Source organism: Pungitius pungitius, chromosome 7 (genome assembly GCF_949316345.1).
Source record: "Pungitius pungitius chromosome 7, fPunPun2.1, whole genome shotgun sequence".
In the NCBI taxonomy this organism is placed as follows: Eukaryota; Metazoa; Chordata; class Actinopteri; order Perciformes; family Gasterosteidae; genus Pungitius; species Pungitius pungitius.
In genome coordinates this window covers 5,602,263-5,627,109 of record NC_084906.1, presented here as the reverse complement: position 1 = coordinate 5,627,109, position 24,847 = coordinate 5,602,263, and the positions used below count along the sequence as shown (strand labels likewise).

Below are 24,847 nucleotides of genomic sequence, written 5' to 3'. Positions count from 1 at the left end.
ACCAAACGAATGCACTCTGAGAAACTGCAGTTCTCAGTCAACAACTCTTCTTCTGACTAATTATCTTCTGCTGTAACCAAAGCTCTGTACTTTATGGTGTTTCAGGAGGAAAACTAACTTAGTGATATTTACTCCATCAGCTTCGTATTAAACACTGGAACAAAGAGAAGATACTTTGTTCATGTTTGTTTATTCATCATGTAAACCTTCAGTTCATTCTTACATCCATCAGTAAAAGCTTTCATATTCCTCTTGATCAGTGGTTTCATGTACAGATTCACTTTATTCACACATTAATATTTCAGATCAGAACATCATTTATGAAAAAAAAATGATTCAGCATTGATAGCGATGATCAAAAGTACACAAAAAAGAAAATGTCTACAAATCCAGAACCAAGAGCTCAATATCGTTGTCGATTTCTTTGCCTCTTTAGATCGATTCAGTGGAAGATAAAGAACAGTATTAACGTATGAAGACAAATATCGGGCTCACCGAGAAGCTCTTGCGACAGCTGACAGCGAGGTGAGCTCTTACCCACTCTCCCCACCCCCTAACAAACTGTAAAAACGAGCACTGTTTCACATAGAAACGGTCTTAAATCAGATTTGGTTATTCTACTAAAATTGTATTCACATATGCATATAGTGATTTACATTTGACAATATTAATCAGCAAAAATGATATTTCTTATCAGTTAAATGTAATAGCATAATAAGTACATCTTTACTTAGATGTGCGGCTTTCCCTTCACACCGGTCTGGCTGATCTGGGCCCAGTTGTAAGGAGAAAATGTACCCATAGTACATCAATGTATTTCGTTGTACACTGAAATACTCATTCACTTTATCAGTGATTGGCTAACTCCTTCTTAGACCCTCCGCCTTTGGGACCCGGCTCGAGATGAAACAGCTGATACATGCAGTCAAGTGAGAGAGCAGTTCTTAGTAGGTGTAAAAACCAGTAGGTGTAAAAACCAGTAGGGGTGTAACACCGAAACAGCGATTACCTGGAGACATGCTCCATTACGACGCTCTGCTGCCCCCTTCCCTCATCAGCTGGCCACTGGTTGGTACTTCACGCTGATGGGCCTTGTTTCATTGAAAACCAAACATTTCCTTTGGCAGAATATTTCAATTGCGTTTGTTCATCTAACATCCATCAGTGCTGCAAAAATGTGTAGCGCACAGGAAATCTTGTCTGGTAACCAGCTAAATAAAACATCTTGACGATTTCTTAGTGTAAATATTGTATATTTAATAATGCTAGTTGGCATTTGTGTTACAGCTTTACATTTTTTATGCATCCAATCAGCTGCATCTGGCTGCAGGTAACTGGCTACATCAAATAAATTGTTACATTATTAGTTGTATGTTTCTATGTTCATATACTATCATATACTTCTATTAGAAGTATTAGTAATATTCTTACATGAACTTAAAATACACAGCTAAGAGGAGAAAACCAATATTAGGGGAATATGTTAGACAATATTTATTGTAATAAACCATGTGATGGCAATAATATTTAGACAAAGTGGATGTTATTGAAGGACACAGTTGTATTATAGAGCTCGTCATATACATTGTACTACTTCCAACAAATTACCTAAATGTAAACACCAGCAGAAAAAAGTTTTAAAAGACACAAATAAAAGTATTTTTTAGGTAATGCATTCTACATATTTTGTCCAGATTTAGAACCAGGGTTGTAAAAACAACCCACTATGGCTCTTGCAGGTTTTGCAGACACTCCTCTATTTCTCTACACTTTCGGTTCCTGCCTTTGTTTTTAATCTTCTCAAGAACTTTGATGCTGTTCTCACGATAGAAGGATTTTATCGGTATCTTTGCCGCCTTCATGTGATATTCTATTGATTGGTTATAATCTTTTAGATCAAAGATGAGATATTTTGCATAGTGGTTGTAAAGCACCTGTTTCTCTGCAGGTTCCAGCTCCCTTTTTAGCAGTTGTTGGTACAAACGTTTGGCTTTAGCCTTGCTGTGATTGGACTTTGCATATATATTTGCGAGGTCCATTTCCTTCACAAGGGCCAAATCAGGGTAAAGAGAAATCACCTCCTTGTGGAGACTGACTGCTTTGTCAATCATGCTCTCATCTACGCCACTCTCACTGAAAAAAATGATCTTCCATTTGAGAGTTAGTGCAGCACATCTCTTCAGATAGCGTTCATCTGGATGGTTTTCCAGAGCCTTTTCTGCCAAAACAATGGCCTCATCAATTAATCCACAGATTCTGTAGACATGAAGTATTGCACTCATACCACTATAGCTGCTGACAGGGTTTCTTAAAATCCTTTCAGCTAAGTCACGTGCTTCGTCTTTAATGTCTGGCCCTTTCATTGCACGTAGCTGCAGGTAGTAAGCAGCGAGGTACAAGTTCTCTGGATCCTGTACCTTGGCGTCTCTCATTTCATCCAAGATGTCAGCCTCCATCTCTCTGCTGCCTCGTTTAAAAGCATTCGCTAACCCGATGACGTGACTGGTGTTCCACTCCACCCTGTCTGGCTGCATCCTGATGGCTTTCTGGAAGTAATCTGACACCAGCTCTCGTTTTGCGCTGAACTTCATCAGGGTCCAGGCTTTTTCAGCGTAGAGCTCTGCATGGAGCTCGTCCTCTGATGGAGTTGGGTATTTCTTCTTCAGGGCGTCAACCTTTGAAAGGTAATCCTCGCTCTTTGCTTGGTCTCCCAGGAGGTCGTGCAGCCAAGCCAGGTTCCCGTAATTCACCACCAACCAGGGACCTTCATCTGCCCGTCTCATCTGGCGGAAGGCCTCTGCAGCCTGGAGGAACAAACTCAGGGCTTCTTCGGTGGAGCCCAGCTTGCACTGAATGAACCCCCTCAGGTTGTAGATGTGACCCAGCCAGCTGTTTCCCTCCTCCGTGCCGATGTCCACCAGGATGTCGCGGCGACGTAAAAGAAAGATCCTTGTGGTGTCCAGAGCCCAGGTAAAGTGGCACTCCAGGGCCTCTAGTTTGGACCTCAGTGTTGTTTGACTGTGAGCAGCACTGATGTGGAAAAAAATGACAAATATTAAAACGCATCGCTAGGTTAATATAATTTCCTCAGAGTCCGCAGTCCTAAATCCAATTTAGACATATGTTGTAACTGCCTTGTGAGTCGTCCTTCAGGTATGGGACCTCAAATCTTTAGCATAACAAAAGCAATATGTTAACCCTGTCAAAGTATAAATATGCTTGTCGAAATCGATGTATAGCTGTTGTAGACTCCTTCCTTGCAAGAAATAAACAGAAAATACATTGTTGATTCACAAGAGACTTTATAGCTGATTCTTGATTGTATGAGAAAAACTTCCACAAGAGCGGGCAGTGTTGAATGCCTGGGAAGGAAATATTTGAAAATTGAAGAAATATGGACCAACAGATGGCTGCAAAGAAAAAGTATGGTAAGAAGATGAAAGTATAATTATAATTGTAAATAATAAGCAACATTCCAATAATTTACTCAAACAATGATAGAAATGCAGAAACAGCTCCTCACCTCATGATTCAGCTGTTTCCTCGACTAGTGTTAAGTTAGTGTGGCTGGTTTTGGCTCTTGATGCTGCAGCTTCTCTGGTGTAAATGATAAGAGCTTTATATCCCGTTGCTGTTACAGTCCCGTTGTTGCGGATAGTAGCTGCGTGGCACTTTATCACACGCTCCTTGACCTTAGTTTCTCGGAAAAGGAAACCTACGTCATTCTATGATTACAATCCCCAAACACGACTTATTAAAAGTTCTCTATTGAAGATCTTCAGTTAGAAAAATGTATTTTTTCTCAATCTTGCGGAACATAATGCCATGCTGAGTGAAATATTTACCTCCCAATATTCCACATCTGCATCGCTGCACCTTCCTGTGAAATTTAACTATCCATTTGTTGTGAAATGAGCTTGACTTTCGTTTACTAAGATGGTAAACCTACAGCCTCGTCTTAATAAATACGCCCTGCAGATTAGATTGTCCATGATTATATAACAACTTGGTTAAATATTAAAACCTTAGGATGCCACATCTTTATACCTGCACCTTTTTGTCGACGTGGTATGCACCTTTGAACACATCCGGAGTTTATGAAACTGAAGTAGTATCACCCACATCCCTACACAAATCAATGGTCTGTGAGATATTATTACAATGGTCATGTACATTCAGCACAAACCCATCTGTGTCTTTAGGAGCAGTGTGCTGCAGTGAAACAGTCAAAGGAGTGACAGTAAGAAATAAAACACTCATAATATTCCATTTTATGGCTGCACTTTGCCATCCACTGAAAATATTGACATGTTGTTCAACATTTAATTGCATAGGGATTAGGGTGGTACTGGTCAATCTCCGTTCTTACCCTCACCTATGGTCATAGAGGATGGGTCATGACCAAAAGAACTAGGTCACAGGTACAACTGTTTTTACTAGAGTGACCCGTGACTCCTTCTAGAACCACTCCTGGACTTAATCCATTATTGAACACCCGTTAAACCATAGGCCAAGGCCTTGCTCAAAAATGACATTCCAAAAAAGAAATATACAGTATGCTGTATATCTGCCACTACTAAAACCAAAAATCATTGTTATAGGAGGAGGTAACGTTTTCTATATCGCTGCAGGGGTGTAAGCATCATTATATATGTTACTGAGTCAGAGTAATTGGAGATGCCGCATAAAAATGCAGGACTTATTTCCTTCCTAAAAAAAACATGTCATAACATCTGAGCATTACCATTACATTTTTACCATCTGTGTGATTTGACATTTTCTCCGGTGACTGTAAAACTGATTTAACTGTATTTGAATTCACAAAAGGCATTGATTCCACCTAAATGTGATGGATTTGAGCTTTGTCCCCCCTAGGCATGTTCCCGTTTTCAAAATAATTTGGACAGGTCACGCTGGATGATTCTTCCACCAGATGGAGACAAAGACCACGCAGTCATGTGAAGCAGATACTGGCCGCTTACCTTAACTTCGTGTAGAACACACTGTAATTAACTGCACTCTCTAAATACATGTATATATGATTTAACAACAAAATTCAGACAGTATCATTGGACAGTGAAATTCAAAAACAACATTAAAGCTGCAAGCAGCGATGAACGGGCCTTCGTCTCTCCTTGCACGTCGGGGGGGCGGCGGTCAGCCGGACTCGCTGGTCAAAAAGAGACTAAAGAGACAAAATAAATCACTCTTGGGGCTGGCATTCAAACCTGGGTCTGTGGTCTCATGAACGGAATCCACCAAGAAAAGGCTATTGCCGAGCTGCAAAGGACCTGAAAAAAGTAAATTAAATGTAGGATCACCTTCGTTCAGTCAAGGCCAAGGACGACGGCTAATCACCACACTTTTGCTCCATCAAGAAATATTCACCTTTTAACTACGCACACTGGATGACCATGTGGCTGTCTTCCTGAAGAGAGCTTTGCTTAATGAATTAACAAATACATTGACTAAGATACGCTTCTCCTCCAGGGTTTTATGTATTGGTAAATTCAAATTGAATCAGTTGAGCCACGTAGAAACGTTGCATTGACCCAAGTCATTACAATTTAAAAAGTTCCGAGCCATCCAGGCCTTTATGTCGTCAAGACAATTGAGTAGTTGTCCAACAGAGTAATCTTTTTTTTGTTTTAAGACCAAAAGCTTAGATGTTATTACTGCCTAATATACTTCCAATTGACCAACTACATAAGGGACATTTCCACACCATATTGACTCTCATAAACGTATACAACTCTTATTCACATATGGACATTGTACTTTAGAATGTATGTTAACTCAGCATGTACCAAAATATGTACAACATGACAAATTAAATCACTGTCCGTGCGTACTGAACAAATATTACATTCTGGATTCATTAAACACATTTTAAGTCACATGAGGAGTCTTATTAAATAAGTTCGGGCGATGTACAAAGTACAAAACCTTAATAGAGGTAATAAAAAAAAACTATTGCCATGCCGGGAATCAAACACTTGTCTCCTGCACCAGGGAGCAACGCTCTGCAGATGAGCTGTCTGCTCTAATACAATTTCAATTCAAAACGTCACTCAAATAGGATTGGTGCCTCTCCTGCAAAAATACAGGGAATATTAATACTGAAATGAGAGCTAAAGAAGAAAATAAACGCAGTAGGTCGCATAAGTTCTGTCGGATGTTCAAGTTGCCCAGAAGGATGAGGGAAGAGCTGTCATCTGGAAGTTGTAACTCTTCCATTCATTGTAGAAGTAAATAACTACTTCTTCTCTGGAAGGATCATTTCCCGCTGTGGTCCAGTCGACTTGGGCCATGATTGCCCACGGTGACGCCAACCTGTGCAGTGTGCTGGAAGAAAAAAAGGCCAAATTATTACATCCATCGACAGTTACACGATATGTAATGGAACGCTGTTGTAAGAACACGGGAAGAAGTATTTTACCATTTTGCAGACAGAACGAAATATACGTAAAGAAATGCTTTCCCACCTCGCTGGAGTTGAAAGCCACGTGTCCCATGTGCCATTCCCATTGATGTCCTCAGACTGGTGGCATGACTTTGCACGGGGCATCTGAAAGTATTTGAGCACCAACATGTATTATCAGAATACGATTAGGGCTGTCAACAGATTATAGACAATTAACTAGTTAATCACACATTTTGAAAAACATTTATCTTGATTACAATATTTGTTTCTCTTATATTAACTGTTTACAGTTTAGTAATTAGTTGTTTCCCCTCTATAAAGAGCTTGACGTGAATATACTATTTCATTGGAATTTGGGGCATATTAATCATATCATTTAATGTTAGATTCATGCTCATTGTGAAGGAACTAAATACATGTAACATATTGAAAAGCATTGAAGACGCACGCTGCGTGCAGATTGTAGACAATGGACTAGTTGTAGTTAGCTGCTGCGGGGACGGTGTCATCATCCTGATTGAGACTGCATCTATAAGATGTACAGGACAAGAAAAATGCACTGGATGTAAATTGTACATGTGTTGAATCAATTATACAGACGCAAACTGGAGAATGAGACAAGTGTTGCTGTGATTCTTGCGCTTCAGACTCTACCTTTATTTTACAGGAATACATATTTTTGTTATTGTGGTGGATTCCGTTCATGAGACCACAGACTCAGGTTTGAATGCCAGCCCCGAGACTGATTTATTTTGTCTCTTTAGTCTCTTTTTGACCAGCGAGTCTGGCTGACCGCTGCCCCCCGACGTGCAAGGTGAGGCGAAGACCCGTTCATCGCTGCTTGCAGCTTTAATTGACTTTTTTGTAGAGCACATCCAAGAGCACCTGTGTGAAAAGGTTCCAGCTCAATCGGTAAAAGTGGTAAAAAATGTCCCCACAGGGAGCACTTTTTGGTGGCTAATTGCGGGACCCGAATCATATCTCAATTTTTCGCACTTCTGAAGCGCGTGCAAAAATTCAAGAGTTTTTGAATATGATAAAGTCCCCAAAAGTGCAATCGAAGTGGCAGAAAAAAAAATCTTGATACTTACTATAACAATAGGGCTTTCGGCCGACTTTTAGTCGGCTCAGGCCCTAAAAAGCCACAGTAAGATCTTCTCAGCAGGATGATGTTGTTCATGACAAGTTAAATCGATATATACTTATTTCCTTTTAAACTTGGAGCAGGTTGAAATACAGTATTTCTCCATGAATTCTTTTATTTTAGATTTCAATGATTATTTTTTGTGCGTAGGACATAGACCTATTTTTTGGAAACAAAGCCTGAAAATGTTTCTATTGTTTTACAATTTAACTAAAATTGTCAATGAATGCAATGATGTGCAGAATATACTTTTAAATGTAGAGATAATTAGATACAGACAGAACACTGAATAATCATTTGATCAAGCTTAGGTTTATTGAGACGGAGAGAAACCAAACGAATGCACTCTGAGAAACTGCAGTTCTCAGTCAACAACTCTTCTTGTGAATAATTATCTTCTGCTGTAACCAAAGCTCTGTACTTTATGGTGTTTCAGGAGGAAAACTAACTTAGTGATATTTACTCCATCTGCTTTGTATTAAACACTGAAATGAAGAGAAGATACTTTGGTCATGTTTGTTTATTCATCATGTAAACCTTCAGTTTATTCTTACATCCATCAGTAAAAGCTTTCATGTTTCTCTTGATTCACTTTATTCACACATTAATATCTCAGATCAGAACATTTATGAAAAAAAATAATCCAGCATTAATAGCGAGGATCAAAAGTACACAAAAAAGAAAATGTCTACAAATCTAAAACCAAGACCTCAATATCGTTGTCGATTTCATTGCCTCTTTAGATCAATTAAGTGGAAGATAAAGAACAGTATTAACGTATGAAAACATATATCAAACATTTAGAACTCTGAAATGTTCATACATAGAAACGTTAGATCCGGTCACCAAACATCATGACACAGTCAAACCCTGAGATGACTTGTGTCTATTTGAACTCAGCAGTGTCTCCACAGTTGACAAGCTGAATTCCAGCATAGAGAGGCTGAGTGAACGTGGTGTGGACTCTGTGGAGGAGCGTCATGGTTTCAGAGACGCTGTAGAAGGACAGAAGGCCTGCTGTGTGGTCCAGGTACACTCCTACTCTGGAGGACACAGGACCTGAAATGGGGGTTACAATGCGGTTGTGTCGGAAGATATAATTGCTTTTTGCACAAGTTAATGCCCAAGATTTGTCATTCAATCCAAATGTAACTTCATCACAGTCCCCTTTTCTGCTGATATCCTTGTATGCGACTGCTACAACAACCTCTCCTCTCCACTCCACCTCCCAGTAACAACGGTTAACCAGACTCTCTCTACTCAGGACCTGCTCACATTCACAGAATCTATCTGGGTGACAACAATAAGGCTGTTTTTGTCTCCCTAATGCTGCTTTTTTGTTCCCATCAGATAATGACAGCTCTGTGTGTGCCGTGTTTGGATCCAGTGGGATTGTAAGTGAATGTTTTAAAAAGCCAGCTCTGGTGTTTGGCTCTGATTGTGAGAGTAAAGCCTCCACTTCAGCCACAGTCAGGAAGACGTTAGTCCATTTCTCTTTCAGGACGTCCTCTAGTTTGTCTCTGATTTCTAACAGAACCCTTGTGAAGGCCTCAAAGCAGCTCGGAGGACGGATGTTGATGCTGAATGAGTCTGTAGAGTCACTGAGGGGGGACCCGGAGGGGTAGTTCTGGAGGAACTGGTTGAGATTTCCTGTGTGTGAGAGCTCCTGCAGCTCCGTGTCTCTCCTCTTCAGCTCAGAGATCTCCTGCTGCAGCTTCTCCTGAAGAGCTACACTTTGTCTGTCTTCAATGCTGTCCTGAGATTTGACCTTCGCCTTCACAATAGAGCTTTTTTCCCCCGTGAACAACATCAGCTCAATGAAGATGTCGTCACTGTCCTTCACTGCTTTGTTGATTTTCTCCTCCTCCTGTCGAAGCAGCTTCACACCTTCCTCTCTGTCCTGGATTCTCTGCTGGATGTTGAGTCGACTCACCTCCAGCTTTCTCTGCCTCTCAGTCCTTTCTGCTGCAGCTGAGACCGTGTCGTGGTCTTTATGTTCATCCATAAAGCAGAGATAACAGATGCTGTGCTGATCAGTACGACAGAAGATCTTCATCACCTCACCATGAAGAGAGCAGAGGTTGTCTTGGAGCTTCTTGGAGGGGTCCAGCAGGTTGTGATGCTTCAATGCAGCCACATCGTAATGAGGCAGAAGGTGTTTCTCACAGTAAGAAGCCAAACACACCAAACAGGACTTGAAGGCTTTCAGCTTCCTCCCAGTGCAGAAATCACAGGCCACATCTTTAGGTTCAGCATAGCAGGGATCGGCAGCAGCAGGTTGGACTGCATTCAGTTGCTCCACTAGATTTGCTAACGTGGTGTTCTTCACCAGGTCAGGCCTCACTGTGTAGATCTCCCTGCAGTCCGGGCAGCAAGGGATTCTTCTCTTGTTGTCCATATTCCAGCAGTTGTTGATGCAGCGCATGCAGTAGCTGTGTCCACAGGGAATCGTCACTGGGTCCTTCAGCACGTCCAGACAGACGGAACAGTCGATGGTCTCCAACAGCTGAGGTGTTACTTCAGCCATTTCACTTCTTCTCAGAGACTGAGTGAGAGGTTCACTGAAATGACTTGAATTTTGTTTCTCTTGTTAATGTCAGGATCAGGATTCACCATTTTCTGCCCAATGAGATGCTGGTAACACCCATCTTCACACTTGTAAATGAGGGGAGGGTTGATAGTCCCTCCCTCTGCTGTCTCTCTTAGAGGATAATGGGCTTGTTTAAGATCAGACAGCAGTAGGAGGCTTGAATAAAAACATTTTTTTGTCAAATAATTCCTCACAGCTTTCAAACATCATACGGAATGCCACAGAAATAGTTCCATGCGTCTAGATCTTTGCTGTAGGCTACTTGTAGCTTGCTGACCGTGTTCAGATTTTAATATCTAATTACACTCTTAAAAATGGGTTTTTCTGGCATTACAATCCATTTCTCGTTGTATTTCTGCCTAGTGAAACGCTTGCTGCTTGTTCTGATGAGTGCCTTATGAAGCACCTTCATTATTATCAACCACATATATGATTTAGGTAAACCTTCACTGCACAACATGAAACTAGTACCCAACCACCCAGTACGCCCCTTTTCACAATCTTTATCTTTATTTTTCAACTTACTAACCCATAGCTTTAGTGTACTAACCCAAAGCATATATCTTATCATACTTTTATTTTATTTTTGTCTTATTGCTGCACTACTTTGTCGTTATTGTACTGTCTTCCGTCATGCACCAACCGCCAAGACAATTTCCATGTACATCTAACATGTAATGGCAATAAACGTTTCCTGATTCCTGAACCACCCAGTACTCCCCTTTTCACAATCTGATCGACAGCCATCAATTTTTGGGCAGACGTGTCTCGTCTCAAACAACCTCATCGTGGTTTCTGGTAGGAAGAGTTTTGGCACAAACAGAGCAGTAACAGTTTGAAGGCTCATTTCAACATAAACCCGCAACTCCAACAGCAGTTCTCAGTGAACGACTCTCATTCCGTCTGAAAAGGCTTCTGATGGATCTGCAAACCTGAAACTCCTCACCCCACCTTTGCTCTGAATGAATCTTGAGTGGATTTGAAAAACAAAGGGACATTCCTGATGACAATGGGGACTCTCACCTGGAAAAGAACATTCACAGGCAGATGGAGTCGCCCTGGACTACCTGCTGAGCAGCAAACAGCCGGCAGGGAGGAACCAATCACTGCTTGCTTTTGTTGCCGAGACCTGATGTTAATTTAGTTGCATCATTTATTCTTGAAGGACATACAGACCAGAAGTAGAAGTATGACATAGTCTTACACTTTAAAAACATGATTTTAAATAAAGGTTGTGCTGAGCCACTAGAAACAAAGGGAAAGAGATTCACTGATATTTTATTAGCTTGGGATGTTTCATGTAACAGGGCGCTTAATACAAAGTGCGCTCGGAATATATAGTCTTTAAGAGCATTCTTGATTGGTTCACTATGATGGAGGCGGCTCCTTGTTTATGACCTTCGGAGAGCCCCATTGGAGCACAGGGATGTCCATCCCTCCAGGCTCTCGGATCATCACGTCTCCTGGTGTTCATGAGTTCACTGCATACTTCAGATAGTTGGTGTATTGAGACATGTTAGTCTCAATATTCTGTTTTATCTACGATTGACCCTGAGAGAGCGTGTAGTTATTTAGCCTCAGATTCACTCCATATTTAGACTGTTTTCCGTGTGAGCCATGGTCACCCCGTCCCATGTATGGACGTGACCCTGAGATTGCGTGCAGCCTTTTTATCAACATGTTCGTGTGCTCCGGGTCATACACAGCCTCCACTCATTATTAGTATTACATTATTGTTCAAGTGTAATTGCCATCTAGCGTGAGCATGCATGATTATATTCAATCCTCAACAATTCCCCCTTTTCACACCTACTAGGTGTGACCTACTCATCGAGGAGGACTACTAAGCCAAAGCGCAAGCAACATTGCCTTCTCAAAATGGGCGTTCAATATCGAATTCAAGCAACGGGCACTGCTCGCCTCTATTTGGGGTGACGGCTCCCCCTTTTTTAACATTGGAAACTGGAGGGAACACCGCGGCCGATCTCTTCTAAGAGATTACAACCACCACTGTCCCTATCATTGTTTCATAATCCGGTGTCATAGTTTTATTCAAATAACGCCATTGAGGCCTTGATATAATCGGTCAGGGGATCGAGATGACTCCCCCCCACCTGCTGTGGTTTTCCACAATTCTCATCGTCTTGTTGAGAATTCTGTTGGTTCAAATTGGTTATTCCTGGTAGCATCCACCCGACGCTGCTTTAGTCCTCCAATACCAAGTATTGGAGGCACCCAACCACAGCGAGGAGCGATACAGTCATTGAGATCAAATTAAACAGTAATACGCCAAATTCTTTTACTTGCCGAACTGTGAGTCCAGCATTCTACTAAAAGGATGTGTGTGCATTTATTTGTTTCTTTTTGTAAATCATACTCTGAAGTTAACTCACCCAATGAGGTGGTGTGTGTTGATCCGTCACTGGGGTCCACCTCGCCCCCCTGCTGCTCCTCCCCTTCTCCAACGCCGATGTGAGTCCTCCCTCCTCGGCTCCGATGTCCACGTTGTCATGGTGATCACACACAACGTTCTCAACTGGTGTGTTTCAAAAATCTTTGCCCATCAATGGTTCTTCTTTCTTCGTCCCTGGTGCAGCTCCACTTCTCTGCTCTCGTCAGGGCTCTTACTTTGTCAGCTTGGAATCGTTTGTGCCGACAACACTGTCTTTGTTTGTTCTCCAAAAGTTCTGCTTCCTTAACGTTTGAATTTCATAACAACATCCAAAGGGGTAAAAAGTTCTTTTTAATTCTGTGGATCTTCAGACTCGCCAAATGAGTTCTGGTTTCTCTTGCTGGTCAGACGCCTGTCGTCTCTCGTTCAGATTGTCCAAGCATTTCGTAATGTTCATTGATGGGGCTCTAGTTGGTGGTTCTTCTTCTCTTCCTTGGTGTGGTGTGGTGGGAGGTTGGCGGTACCGAGGGAGATCACAGCAGGTGGCGAAGCGGAGTCCAGTTCAGGATCCACTGGAACATGTTCCTCGTATGATAAAAACAAAACAACAAAGTTCAGTCAGACATCTTCCATCACTTTTCCAGATTCTTTTTTTTAAACTTTTATTCCACAGTTCCTTCCCTATTTATCTTTCTTATTTAGGAATTGTGCTTCGGTCAAATATATATATATGCGTGTGTCTATGTATCCATTTCAATTTCTGTTACCATTAATCCAACAAAATCGAAATACTTGTAAGTCCAATCGTGGTCTAGTTGGCATCATTGCTCACCAATCCCTGCGTTGTAGATCCACCACTGAGCTCCATCCTACAGACCCTTCTAAACCCCCGGGCGTTATTACTCCCCTCTAAAAGTGACCCTAATGGCTTCCACTTGGGTTCTTCACTGGTTCCAGCTAGGTGACCTTATTGTACTCACCTCCCTGGTTCGCCAGCCCCGCCTCGGAGGAGTCAGGTATCTGCACAACTGAGTCATCAGCAGAGCAATCCCCTGCAGGCAATTGGCTCAACTTCTTACATCTTATCCATTTATATTGATTTACTTTTTTGCCTATATTTTTTAATCTGATTTTGCTTAATCTTATTTTTCTCCAATCCCACAAACCATCAAGTCAAATTATTCTATGTGTGTTGGGAATGTGGCAATAAATGACTCCTGATCCTGCATGAGGTGGATCCAGGATGGTCTCTCTATGCTTGTTGATCGTTGGTGTGATGGGTTCATGTCAGGCTCTCTGTGGCCTTCATGACCCGATAAGGAAGCTTCTGTGGAGGAGAAACATAAAGCAGAAAACGTAATCTCTTTTCTTCTGGTTTTTTCTGCTTTGTTTTCTCCCATTTGTACATTTCCTTTAACAAATGCTTTTAGCTTGGTGAGATGAGTAAAATAATAACTTCCATTAGACAATAGTTCAAAAGTTACAGCCCTCTAATGCTACTTGTGACTTAAGCATAAAGGAGCTAAATTGGATCCAATTATTTTCCGTCCATTATTTTCTTATTTATTCCATCAGTCCTGCTGACTGTGGTTAAACACAGCAACTTATTATTTAAATCTTCCCAAAAGTAGAAATCAGATACGTTGTTACCTTGTTCACACAGTGTGTTATTGTTCAAAACAAAACCTTTTGTCCAGTTTCTCAACTCTCAGTCTATTTTCTTCAGTTGAGGTTTTCCTTTTTTTGTCTTTGTTAAAACATTCTGTGCTTTTGTTTAAAACATTCTAATTCATTTGGAAAACATCTAATTTATGATGGTCGGACAATATTCCTTTTCTTTACCTTGATTTAGTTCAATTAAGTCCATACTAATGTTTTCTCGTAATTTAAACCTTGGGATTGTGTCCTTCACAATCACTGCATGGCAAAAAATTTTCTAAGTAATTTAACAGCTAAATGCTCCACAGCCTTCCCATCCCTCCTGTTGAGCATGTGTTCATTTAACACATAGCTCAAAATAACCAAATCTCCATATACAGTCTCTACCATCTTCCGCATTATCTCACTGTTGCATTTTACCCCAAAAGGTTTTTCCTTAAAGTTGATCCGGTGGTTTGTGGTTTCCCAACCCAGTCTCCAAAAAAAGCGTGAAATGGCTACGTTGGTCCACCGTGATAAACGTAGTCATGTTACGTTTTCCCCCAAAATAACGTTACTATGTTACGTTTCTTTTGGCCCATTCATTTACATTGCTTTGCATATAGGTCACGTGACTATCAAGTTTCCCGGTAGCGAAAAGAAAAACATGGCGGACGGTCAGCATAATCTCCGTGAAAAACACAATATTTTAAGAAAGCATCAGCATTTGTATGCATTTCGATGGCATTTCTAGCGAGAAGTATGCGTTATTCTTTCATAATCTTCTATCAGAGACTGTAGAAGACCTTCCGTTTATTCGTTTCTGCGAAGATTTGAGTGTCCCTTTGGGAAAGCGTGGCTACGCAACGCCTTTAACGGCGCATTATTAAAAAAACACTTCCAGTGGGGGCGTTACCGTAAAGAAGCGTTCAGCCTTAAAGCCACTAATCGCCAAACAAAACAAACTCAAAGCACTCGAATCACATTATGACTTTTTAAACATAAATTCCGTTATTTTTATGAGTTTTCAATGAAAGAATGCATCATTTCCGGGGGTAGGCATGCCCGGGACATCCCGAATTATGGGCAATTTTGATTTGTCCAGCTTTTTGACAGCTCCAGTCCCGACTTCCAATCACAGCCTCCTAAATCAATGACGCGCCTAAAACTCTCGGATCGAACATTACGTCTTGTTTACATGGGAAAGGGGGGCGGGGCTTCGCCCTCAGAGCGGAGCGTCATTTCTCGCTCCACACGTCTCCTCTTTTTACTGGCCAGGAAAACGGGCGATCTATCCCACGTGGGTCTGGCTCCATTCCATTGGCTCTGACGAATCCATAGAGAGGCGGGACTTATAATTTGCCCGGCAAACGGAGAGATTTGAGCTGCATTGCTTCCACTGTGCGTGAAGTGGCCGTGAGGCCTCCACTAAAGTCTCTCTCTATTTGTTCTGCTTTACTCAATAAAAGTAAAACCTTTACAGATATACTGTCCACACACTAGGCTAACATAATGGAGACTTCCAGGCTTCGTCCTTTATGTTTTATGGGGATAAAGCCCCTGTAAGTAGTTTTTTCCCAAGCAAATCTGAGTTTCTTCTTTTTTTGTGTGTCCCATACAAATATCAAAATATATATACTGATTTTCACATCCAAACACACTCACTTATGTTCCCTTTTATCATGACAACAAGAAATTTCAAGATAAACCTTTTGCTTTCATAAATCATACAGTTTTAGTGTGTAAATGCCCAGCAGTGTACGGTCCGAGGGCCCCTATCGGGCCACTTGTTAGATGGGTTTGATGGGTTACCGACTAAAATATATGCCCCCACCCCCTAACTTGATTTAGGTCTGTTGCCTCAGGGTAACTTGTAAATATAATAAGTCAAACAAGCAATGTAAGCATTAAGAAAGTAGTGCATTTTGAGCACATTAACCACAAATGGATTCAAACATCAATTCAAAAATATTAAACAAAGAAATGAAATGACCAACACTGTATGTACAAAATCCACATACAAAACATGTAAACTTAAAGGGCTTGTTTGTGTCAAATTTCATGGCATACACATTCAACTGGCCTACAATAACCTGAAGAATGTCTTAAAATACTGAAGGGGGGGACATGATATCATTAGAAATGTTATGCCAGAGGGAGCACAGAATGTATTGTGGGGTGTTCAACAAGGAGGATTTTCAACCTCTACTATGTCTCCATCCTCATCTTGATCGACAGACTCACTGTCACTATCATCAGACATGCGTTATCCTAGTTTTAGTGTGTAAATGCAATTTCCAGCATGAGACCTAAAAAACGCCTACAGGAATAAAAGGGTTAAACCAGATACAACTTGCTTGTTTGACTTATTTGACTTATTATATTTACAAGTTTCCCTGAGGCAGTTAGGGGGTGGGGGCATAAATTTTAGTCAGTAACCCATCCAACCCATCTTAAAACTCAGTCGAAGGAGTCTAACGCCGGAGTCACAGGGTGCAACAAAACTCTGTAGTGAAAAAAGTGAAGGCCGAGGCATGCTGGGTGAAGTGCGATCCCGGCCCTTTTGGGACAGTGTTGTGCCTGAACGCGTTCATAAACTTGTTGATATTTTGGGCGAACGTGAACTGAACGTACTGTATTAATGCCCGATGAACGTCACTGTTCTCGTTCATTCTGGTGTCTATGAACGGCGCGTTCGTTCAGCTTAACATCGTTCAATGGGGTACCAGATTTCTATAGAAAACACACCATAAACGCGCATTAATAAGTGTAGCAAAGAGGCGGCGTATAATAATTTTAAAGAGTTTATGAAGTTACTGACAAGGTCGGTGAGGATGGGAGGAATCTGACCTTTCTTTGCAAACATTTGCACCTTAATGATTACTGTCCTGTTTTTCTTTTAATAATTCCTTATTTAAAAAAGACCATTTAAGCAGCATGTGTTTGAGAATGTAGTGTAGGGGTAAACTCTGCAACTGCTGCTAGTGTGGAGTGAATAGACATCAACATAGCATCAAAGAATCATTAGGGAAATGCTGTCCCCTCAATGCTAATGTAAACCCTGGTTGGATAAGGATTCAAATTGGATAAGAAGATTAAATCTGATGCATCGCTTCAGTGTTAAAACTGATAAAATAATTGCTGTCTGTGGTTCTGGGCTGTGGCAATAATTTAAAAAAAAAATAGCTCGCAGCAACGTATGGAAAAAAAGAACTGAACTAGTTCATTTTTTGGAACCGTGAACTTAGTTCAAATATTTTGAATTATGAACTGAACTAGTTCCTTTTTAAAATTTGTAAACTAAACTTTGAACTAGTTAATGTAGAAAGTAAACTTTCCCAACACTGGCTATAGGACCCCGGAAGATGATGAACTATGCCTGGGAAGGGCGAAGCCATGCCGGTACGAGCATGATGTGCAAATTAGTCGTCAGATCAAAGTATAGTAGTGATAGACTAATCGAACCATCTAACAAGTGGCCCGATAGGGGCCCCCGGACCGTACACTGCTGGGCATTTACACACTAAAACTGTATGATTTATGAAAGCAAAAGGTATATCTTGAAATTTCTTGTTGTCATGATAAAAGGGAACATAAGTGAGTGTGTTTGGATGTGAAAATCAGTATATATATTTTGATATTTGTATGGGACACACAAAAAAAGAAGAAACTCAGATTTGCTTGGGAAAAAACTACTTACAGGGGCTTTATCCCCATAAAACATAAAGGACGAAGCCTGGAAGTCTCCATTATGTTAGCCTAGTGTGTGGACAGTATATCTGTAAAGGTTTTACTTTTATTGAGTAAAGCAGAACAAATAGAGAGAGACTTTAGTGGAGGCCTCACGGCCACTTCACGCACAGTGGAAGCAATGCAGCTCAAATCTCTCCGTTTGCCGGGCAAATTATAAGTCCCGCCTCTCTATGGATTCGTCAGAGCCAATGGAATGGAGCCAGACCCACGTGGGATAGATCGCCCGTTTTCCTGGCCAGTAAAAAGAGGAGACGTGTGGAGCGAGAAATGACGCTCCGCTCTGAGGGCGAAGCCCCGCCCCCCTTTCCCATGTAAACAAGACGTAATGTTCGATCCGAGAGTTTTAGGCGCGTCATTGATTTAGGAGGCTGTGATTGGAAGTCGGGACTGGAGCTGTCAAAAAGCTGGACAAATCAAAATTGCCCATAATTCGGGATGTCCCGGGCATGCCTACCCCCGGAAATGATGCATTCTTTCATTGAAAACTCATAAAAATAACGGAATTTATGTTTAAAAAGTCATAATGTGATTCGAGTGCTTTGAGTTTGTTTTGTTTGGCGATTAGTGGCTTTAAGGCTGAACGCTTCTTTACGGTAACGCCCCCACTGGAAGTGTTTTTTTAATAATGCGCCGTTAAAGGCGTTGCGTAGCCACGCTTTCCCAAAGGGACACTCAAATCTTCGCAGAAACGAATAAACGGAAGGTCTTCTACAGTCTCTGATAGAAGATTATGAAAGAATAACGCATACTTCTCGCTAGAAATGCCATCGAAATGCATACAAATGCTGATGCTTTCTTAAAATATTGTGTTTTTCACGGAGATTATGCTGACCGTCCGCCATGTTTTTCTTTTCGCTACCGGGAAACTTGATAGTCACGTGACCTATATGCAAAGCAATGTAAATGAATGGGCCAAAAGAAACGTAACATAGTAACGTTATTTTGGGGGAAAACGTAACATGACTACGTTTATCACGGTGGACCAACGTAGCCATTTCACGCTTTTTTTGGAGACTGGGTTGGGTTTCCTGTTGAAACGTTAATCACCAATTCTTGTACCGTGTATTTGAACCTGCGTTTTCCTGAGGTAGTTTACTTCATTTAGTAGCTATAATACCAATTATGTTTTTTTTAGATCTGTTTCTCAATGTCACAAATTTACCTCTTGAATCGTTTTGTTTGTGTAAAAATCTTTTCATTCCAGTGATTCTGAGCATATTCTTTTAAATAATAGACCAAACCGAATGTACAATCTTTATGCCCTTGTATTTGAGTACAATGCATAATACAATTATATCCCAGATAAATATTTGCACTCAGGATTAATTTCATGTATACTGTGTGTTCTTGAATCTGCTTGCTCCATAAGAGGAGGAATATCCTTTAAGGTGCCCTGTTGGCCCCCACTGTTTCCACCCGCATTCATTCAGCAACCTTCCACATCTGTCCACCGTTCAGGGACACCTCAGTTTCTCAAAACACTTCGTTGTTTCAACAAAGATTTGTTTCGTCCTCTCTGATCTTTGTTTTAAAGAATGCCCGTGCATCTCTTATCTCTGACCTCGAGTCTCTGTAGAAACCTCTCACTGCACGTCACCAGTTCTTATCCTCTTAGACACATTAAGGAGTTACTTCATGAATTTCCTTTAGCCTTTGTGTAACTAATTAATAACCTCTTAAAGTTAAACCAAAATAGTAATAGTTGAGTTAAACTTTTTCACATCAGTCACTCCTGCTTCATTTCAACAGCTTTCATTCATTTTGCCGAAACAAATCAACTAAACAATTCTTTGATACTACCAATTGTCGTCTCGTTTGTAAACCCTTTTTTTTAGATCTATGATCCCTAATTGCAGACACATATCCTGTGTGCTGCTGTTTGTATGTAGTCTCACAATAATAGTGACATTTTATCAAATTTTTCTTTTTCGTTTATCCTGAGTTTAAAATAACCGATCTGCGCAATTCTGGAATCACGCAAAAGTATTACTTCACATCCTCCATTATTCAAATTAATTGATTAACTTTACTTCTCTCCTGTTCCCCATCTGTCTATGACTGTGTGTTTGTGTTTGCATACGACCTGTTGTCCGTTGAAGAGGGATCCACCACCTCCCGTATATCACTTCTTAAAAGGAAAAACCAAATCAGGAGAATTAATCACAAATTCTGTCTTGTTATTCACTTTTCACCGTCTCCTCTAACTTCCTCCTTGCGCTCCTGCGCCTCTTCACCATAAAAACCCATTTCCTTAAATGCGTAACATTTCCATCATCAACTTTCTGAATCTTCCAACTTCCCTTTTCACCACCCATCATCATCTTTTGCTTTCATAACTTCCATCTTTTGCTGCTGGGGAACGACCCCATTCTATATTATATTATCACATCTATTTTCTATTCGCGCATTTATCTAAACTATTTTCCACGGACTGTTTTAGACAGAATAGAAACCTGCTTTTGGTTTTATTGCTAACCGGAACTTTCATTCGTATTTGTTTCAGTAGCTCAGAGTAAAGAAAAGTTGGCTTTTAGGGATTTAACCTCTAACATTTAAACTCTAAATTATTTTAAAAATAAATAATAATTAAAAAACACCAGTCCGGGTTTGCTAGTCAAACGGATGTCGTCACTCTCCTCCAACTCAAGTGGATCCTGGCCTCACAAAACCAAACTAATCCTGTAACGGACCAGGGCAGAGGACTTTGAGAAGAGTCATAGACTCCCTGTGCACAGTTTCAGGTCCAACCTTGAGAGGAAAAAGAGTTCTTGAGATCCGACTCGAAGAACCAATTATGTTAGAAAAAGAGAAGACACGTCTGCCACTCAATTTCTGACCTGGAAAATACTTTTGTTGTGTTACAGAATGTGTAGCCCCTTTTTTCAATTAAAAATGAAAGATAATTAAAGTTTCTCTTGAACTCTCCCCATAGTGGTGGGCATAATTTCAAATGATTTTCCTGAACTCTTATATGTGTGTTTGAGTGAAAGCTTTTGTTGTGCTTCAAATGGCTTTGTGATGTCCATGTGAGCTTGTTGCTGCTCGGATGTGTGTGTGTGTTTCACATCCAAATTTTGTCTGGTTTCTCCCAGCGTTTCAGGGGCCGGTGCTGGGGAACCCTGATTTAGCTCTGACCTGGACCGAGTGTGACGTAACTTTCCTCACTCTGTACGGTCCAGTCCACCTGGGGTCCGCCCACTTTCTCTTGTGGACTCGGACCCTGACCCAGTCACCTATTTTCACCTGTGGTGGCTCTGGATTCACCGGATCGATCGCCTGGGCTCGAACAACCTGGGAGAGAGCTTCAGTGGGAGAGTTTAGTGCCTTCACATATTGACTCATTTCTATTTCTAACACATCCAGAGGTGGCATATGACCTCCATCTCTGGGTCGTCTTGGCATCATTCTGCCAGTCTATGGGGTGAGAGGTGAGTCTTCCCCTCTGGTGATGACCTCATCGGCATCAGGACCAGGGGAAGAGCCTCTACCTATGTAATTTTGTTTACCGCACACATCTTTGTGAGTTTGGCCTTGATTGTTTGGTTCGGTCTTTCGACTAGACCTTCTGACTGTGGATGATACACCGACCCAAACTTGTGAGTTATTGCCCAGCGTCAGTTCCATCTTTTGCCACCGGAACCGTCACGGCGGACTCATCCCCAGTCATAAGTACAGACAGTTAATATTTATCACGTTTCTTTTGGTACAAATTCGCAATTTTGTAGTCACCCAACACGTCAACCTACTAAGGCTCGGTTTTACGACGCGCGATCGTACACAAATTGGATCCCGTAGGACAAATAGTTGCGTTTGCCAAATTCGCAGCCTTGTAATCACCAACACGTCAACCTGTTAAGGAGCGATTTTACGACGCCCGATCATACACAAACTCGACCCCGTAGGGAAATTCGTCTATATCAATATCGACACCACGGTCAACGGACTACACACAGCACCCATAGCGACCAAGATATTTGTTAATGCAATCACGTTTACACGGTTCGATAATCCGCAATTTTGTAGTCACTGACGCGTCAACCTCTTTAGGCCCGGTTTTACGACGCGCAAAGCTACACAAATTCGGTCCCGGAGGAATACTAGGTTTATTTTTAATCCGCAATTTTGTAATCACCAACACATCAACCTGCTACGGATCGATTTTACGACGTGTGTTCATACACAAATTCGGTCCCGGAGGAATACTCTACAGGATCAGAACAATCCTGTCACAGCGAAACATTTTACCAGTAATTTTAATTTTTAAATGCAGCGATTCATACTCACCCCCACTTTCACTGATCAGAATTTAGATACCAACACACAAATATGCAGATTCATCACCTTCTGTGAGATAGGGCCTGCTCACCTTTCGAAGTACAGCGCTGTGTTGATCAGTGTCCGTGGGGTGAGAAAAACAGCTCTGCCTCTGGGTTGGGTTGCGGCCTTCCCGTCCAGCGTTCCTCTAATTAGTCTGCGTCCCTTGCTGCTCCACGAATTTACAAGAGTCGTTAAACCATCCTCTGCTACCAAATTGTCGTGAACGCAAAGCAAGGACCAGACTTGAGACTTTAATCAAAGCAATATGACAATGTTTATTTGTGACAGGAGTATTCAGTCCTGCAGTCATACGTGCACGGACCTGTTTCAATCTGTCTAGCAACAGCAATGAAAGGGCGCTTAATACAAAGTGCGCTCGGAATATATAGTCTTTAAGAGCATTCTTGATTGGTTCACTATGATGGAGGCGGCTCCTTGTTTATGACCTTCGGAGAGCCCCATTGGAGCACAGGGATGTCCATCCCTCCAGGCTCTCGGATCATCACGTCTCCTGGTGTTCATGAGTTCACTGCATACTTCAGATAGTTGGTGTATTGAGACATGTTAGTCTCAATATTCTGTTTTATCTACGATTGACCCTGAGAGAGCGTGTAGTTATTTAGCCTCAGATTCACTCCATATTTAGACTGTTTTCCGTGTGAGCCATGGTCACCCCGTCCCATGTATGGACGTGACCCTGAGATTGCGTGCAGCCTTTTTATCAACATGTTCGTGTGCTCCGGGTCATACACAGCCTCCACTCATTATTAGTATTACATTATTGTTCAAGTGTAATTGCCATCTAGCGTGAGCATGCATGATTATATTCAATCCTCAACACAATCATGTAAGTAAGCAAACTGTGGGAAATGGTGTTAAAGAATCTGCTTCAAATAATTCGTTTTTTCATTGTGGTCGTGTGAAGTTGAAATCTTGTAATAAGATAATCTAACTCAGATAATACTGAGTGAGAAAATGAATTTAATGCAAACATTTAAACCCTTAACTCACATGGCTTTGGTTGAACACAGAAGAATCCATCAGGTGAGAAGAACAGTTTAAATAAAGTAAAAGTTTATTGAGACGGAGAGAAAACCAAACGAATGCACTCTGAGAAACTGCAGTTCTCAGTCAACAACTCTTCTTCTGACTAATTATCTTCTGCTGTAACCAAAGCTCTGTACTTTATGGTGTTTCAGGAGGAAAACTAACTTAGTGATATTTACTCCATCAGCTTCGTATTAAACACTGGAACAAAGAGAAGATAATTTGTTTATTCATCATGTAAACCTTCAGTTCATTCTTACATCCATCAGTAAAAGCTTTCATATTTCTCTTGATCAGTGGTTTCATGTACAGATTCACTTTATTCACACATTAATATTTCAGATGAGAACATCATTTATGAAAAAAAAATGATTCAGCATTGATAGCGATGATCAAAAGTACACAAAAAAGAAAATGTCTACAAATTTAGAACCAAGAACTCAATATCGTTGTCAATTTCTTTGCCTCTTTAGATCGATTCAGTGGAAGATAAAGAACAGTATTAACGTATGAAGACAAATATCAAACATTTAGAACTCTGAAATGTTCATACATAGAAACGTTAGTTCCAGTAAACATTCACCATCATGACACAGTGATATTCTCCTTGGCTAAACCGACACAGGAAGGAGCCCCACCGGAAGGCACTCAAACAATTTCCATGTATGTCCAACATATTATGGCAATAAACGTTTCCTGAAACATCTACAGAACCACTAATGAGAATATGTCAAAGCAGTGCAGAAACACTGTGAGCATCCAACATGGAGATATAAATGATGATCATCATGACTTAAAACAGTCAAAGGACCTGCTCACATTCACAGAATCTATCTGGGTGACTCAATAGAACGCGTCATTTCAGAAAATAACAAAACAAGCTAACGGCTCGTATTTCATGCTAACAACACAAAACTCACAAACAGTCGTATAATCACCACTGTGGCAGGAACAAATGTGATTTAATCCGGGGGCACCTCACCAATCAGTACCTGAACTGAGCAAAGGGATTTTTTAAATGAATATGTCTTGATAATTCGTAAAAGATCTGCGTTTACGCGGCGGTAGGTTATTCACCCACAATGCAACGGGGCAGCTTTGGCTTGTTTTTCAGACCGCAAAACATGAATACTAAACCAATTTCATGTTGCAAACCGGTGTCCGGGACGTCAAAAAGCCAGGGACAGGCTCCTATACCTCAAAATAGCAAGTAAAAAAAAACACAACAGGGGTGCACCTTGACTGAGTCAACTATGGACAAATTGAAATGAGGGTTGTTATCAAGCATATTGGTAGAGATAGGGGGTTCCTCTCTGACGCGGTTTGCTTCTTCTTGGTGACGCATTCTGTTCCTACTGCAGGTTCACTTGCAATGACGCGGACTGTGCCTCATGCAGATTCATCACAAGGTGAAGACTGTAGTTGAGTCTGCATGCCCATTGATACGTGATGCCTGATATAGGCTCTTGCGACAGCGGACAGCGAGGTGAGCTCTCTTTCCCACTCTCCCCACCCCCGCCCACCCCCTAACAAACTGTAAAA

At 41.2% G+C, this 24,847-nt stretch overlaps 2 protein-coding genes and 1 long non-coding RNA gene across 4 annotated transcripts; 1 reads left to right on the top strand and 2 right to left on the bottom strand.

Annotated features, from left to right (window-relative positions):
* On the top strand, positions 1 to 24,822 carry LOC134132163 (uncharacterized). The gene is made up of 2 exons (XR_009956701.1): positions 1 to 525; positions 24,792 to 24,822. It is a non-coding gene; the product is annotated as an uncharacterized LOC134132163 (long non-coding RNA).
* Positions 174 to 3,915, bottom strand: LOC119217237 (interferon-induced protein with tetratricopeptide repeats 1-like). Of its 2 annotated transcripts, XM_062563350.1 has the most exons (3): positions 3,846 to 3,915; positions 3,524 to 3,692; positions 174 to 3,030 (listed from the first exon to the last, which is right to left on the bottom strand). In XM_062563350.1, the coding sequence occupies exons 2-3, from the start codon at positions 3,526 to 3,528 to the stop codon at positions 1,725 to 1,727; spliced, it is 1,311 nt and encodes a 436-aa protein (XP_062419334.1). In that variant the 5' UTR covers positions 3,529 to 3,692; positions 3,846 to 3,915; the 3' UTR covers positions 174 to 1,724. The 2 variants fall into 2 exon arrangements, with proteins under 2 accessions (XP_062419334.1, XP_062419333.1); XM_062563349.1 differs by lacking the exon at positions 3,846 to 3,915 and having other exon boundaries at positions 3,524 to 3,773.
* On the bottom strand, positions 8,455 to 10,104 carry LOC134132205 (tripartite motif-containing protein 16-like). Its single transcript, XM_062563660.1, has one exon. The coding sequence runs from the start codon at positions 10,093 to 10,095 to the stop codon at positions 8,455 to 8,457; it is 1,641 nt and encodes a 546-aa protein (XP_062419644.1). The 5' UTR covers positions 10,096 to 10,104.
* Positions 24,823 to 24,847: the final 25 nt, after the last annotated feature.

Excerpts from the sequence above, each read along its gene's own strand:
- LOC134132205 (XM_062563660.1), bottom strand. The coding sequence starts at position 10,095 with ATGGCTGAAGTAACACCTCAGCTGTTGGAGACCATCGACTGTTCCGTC.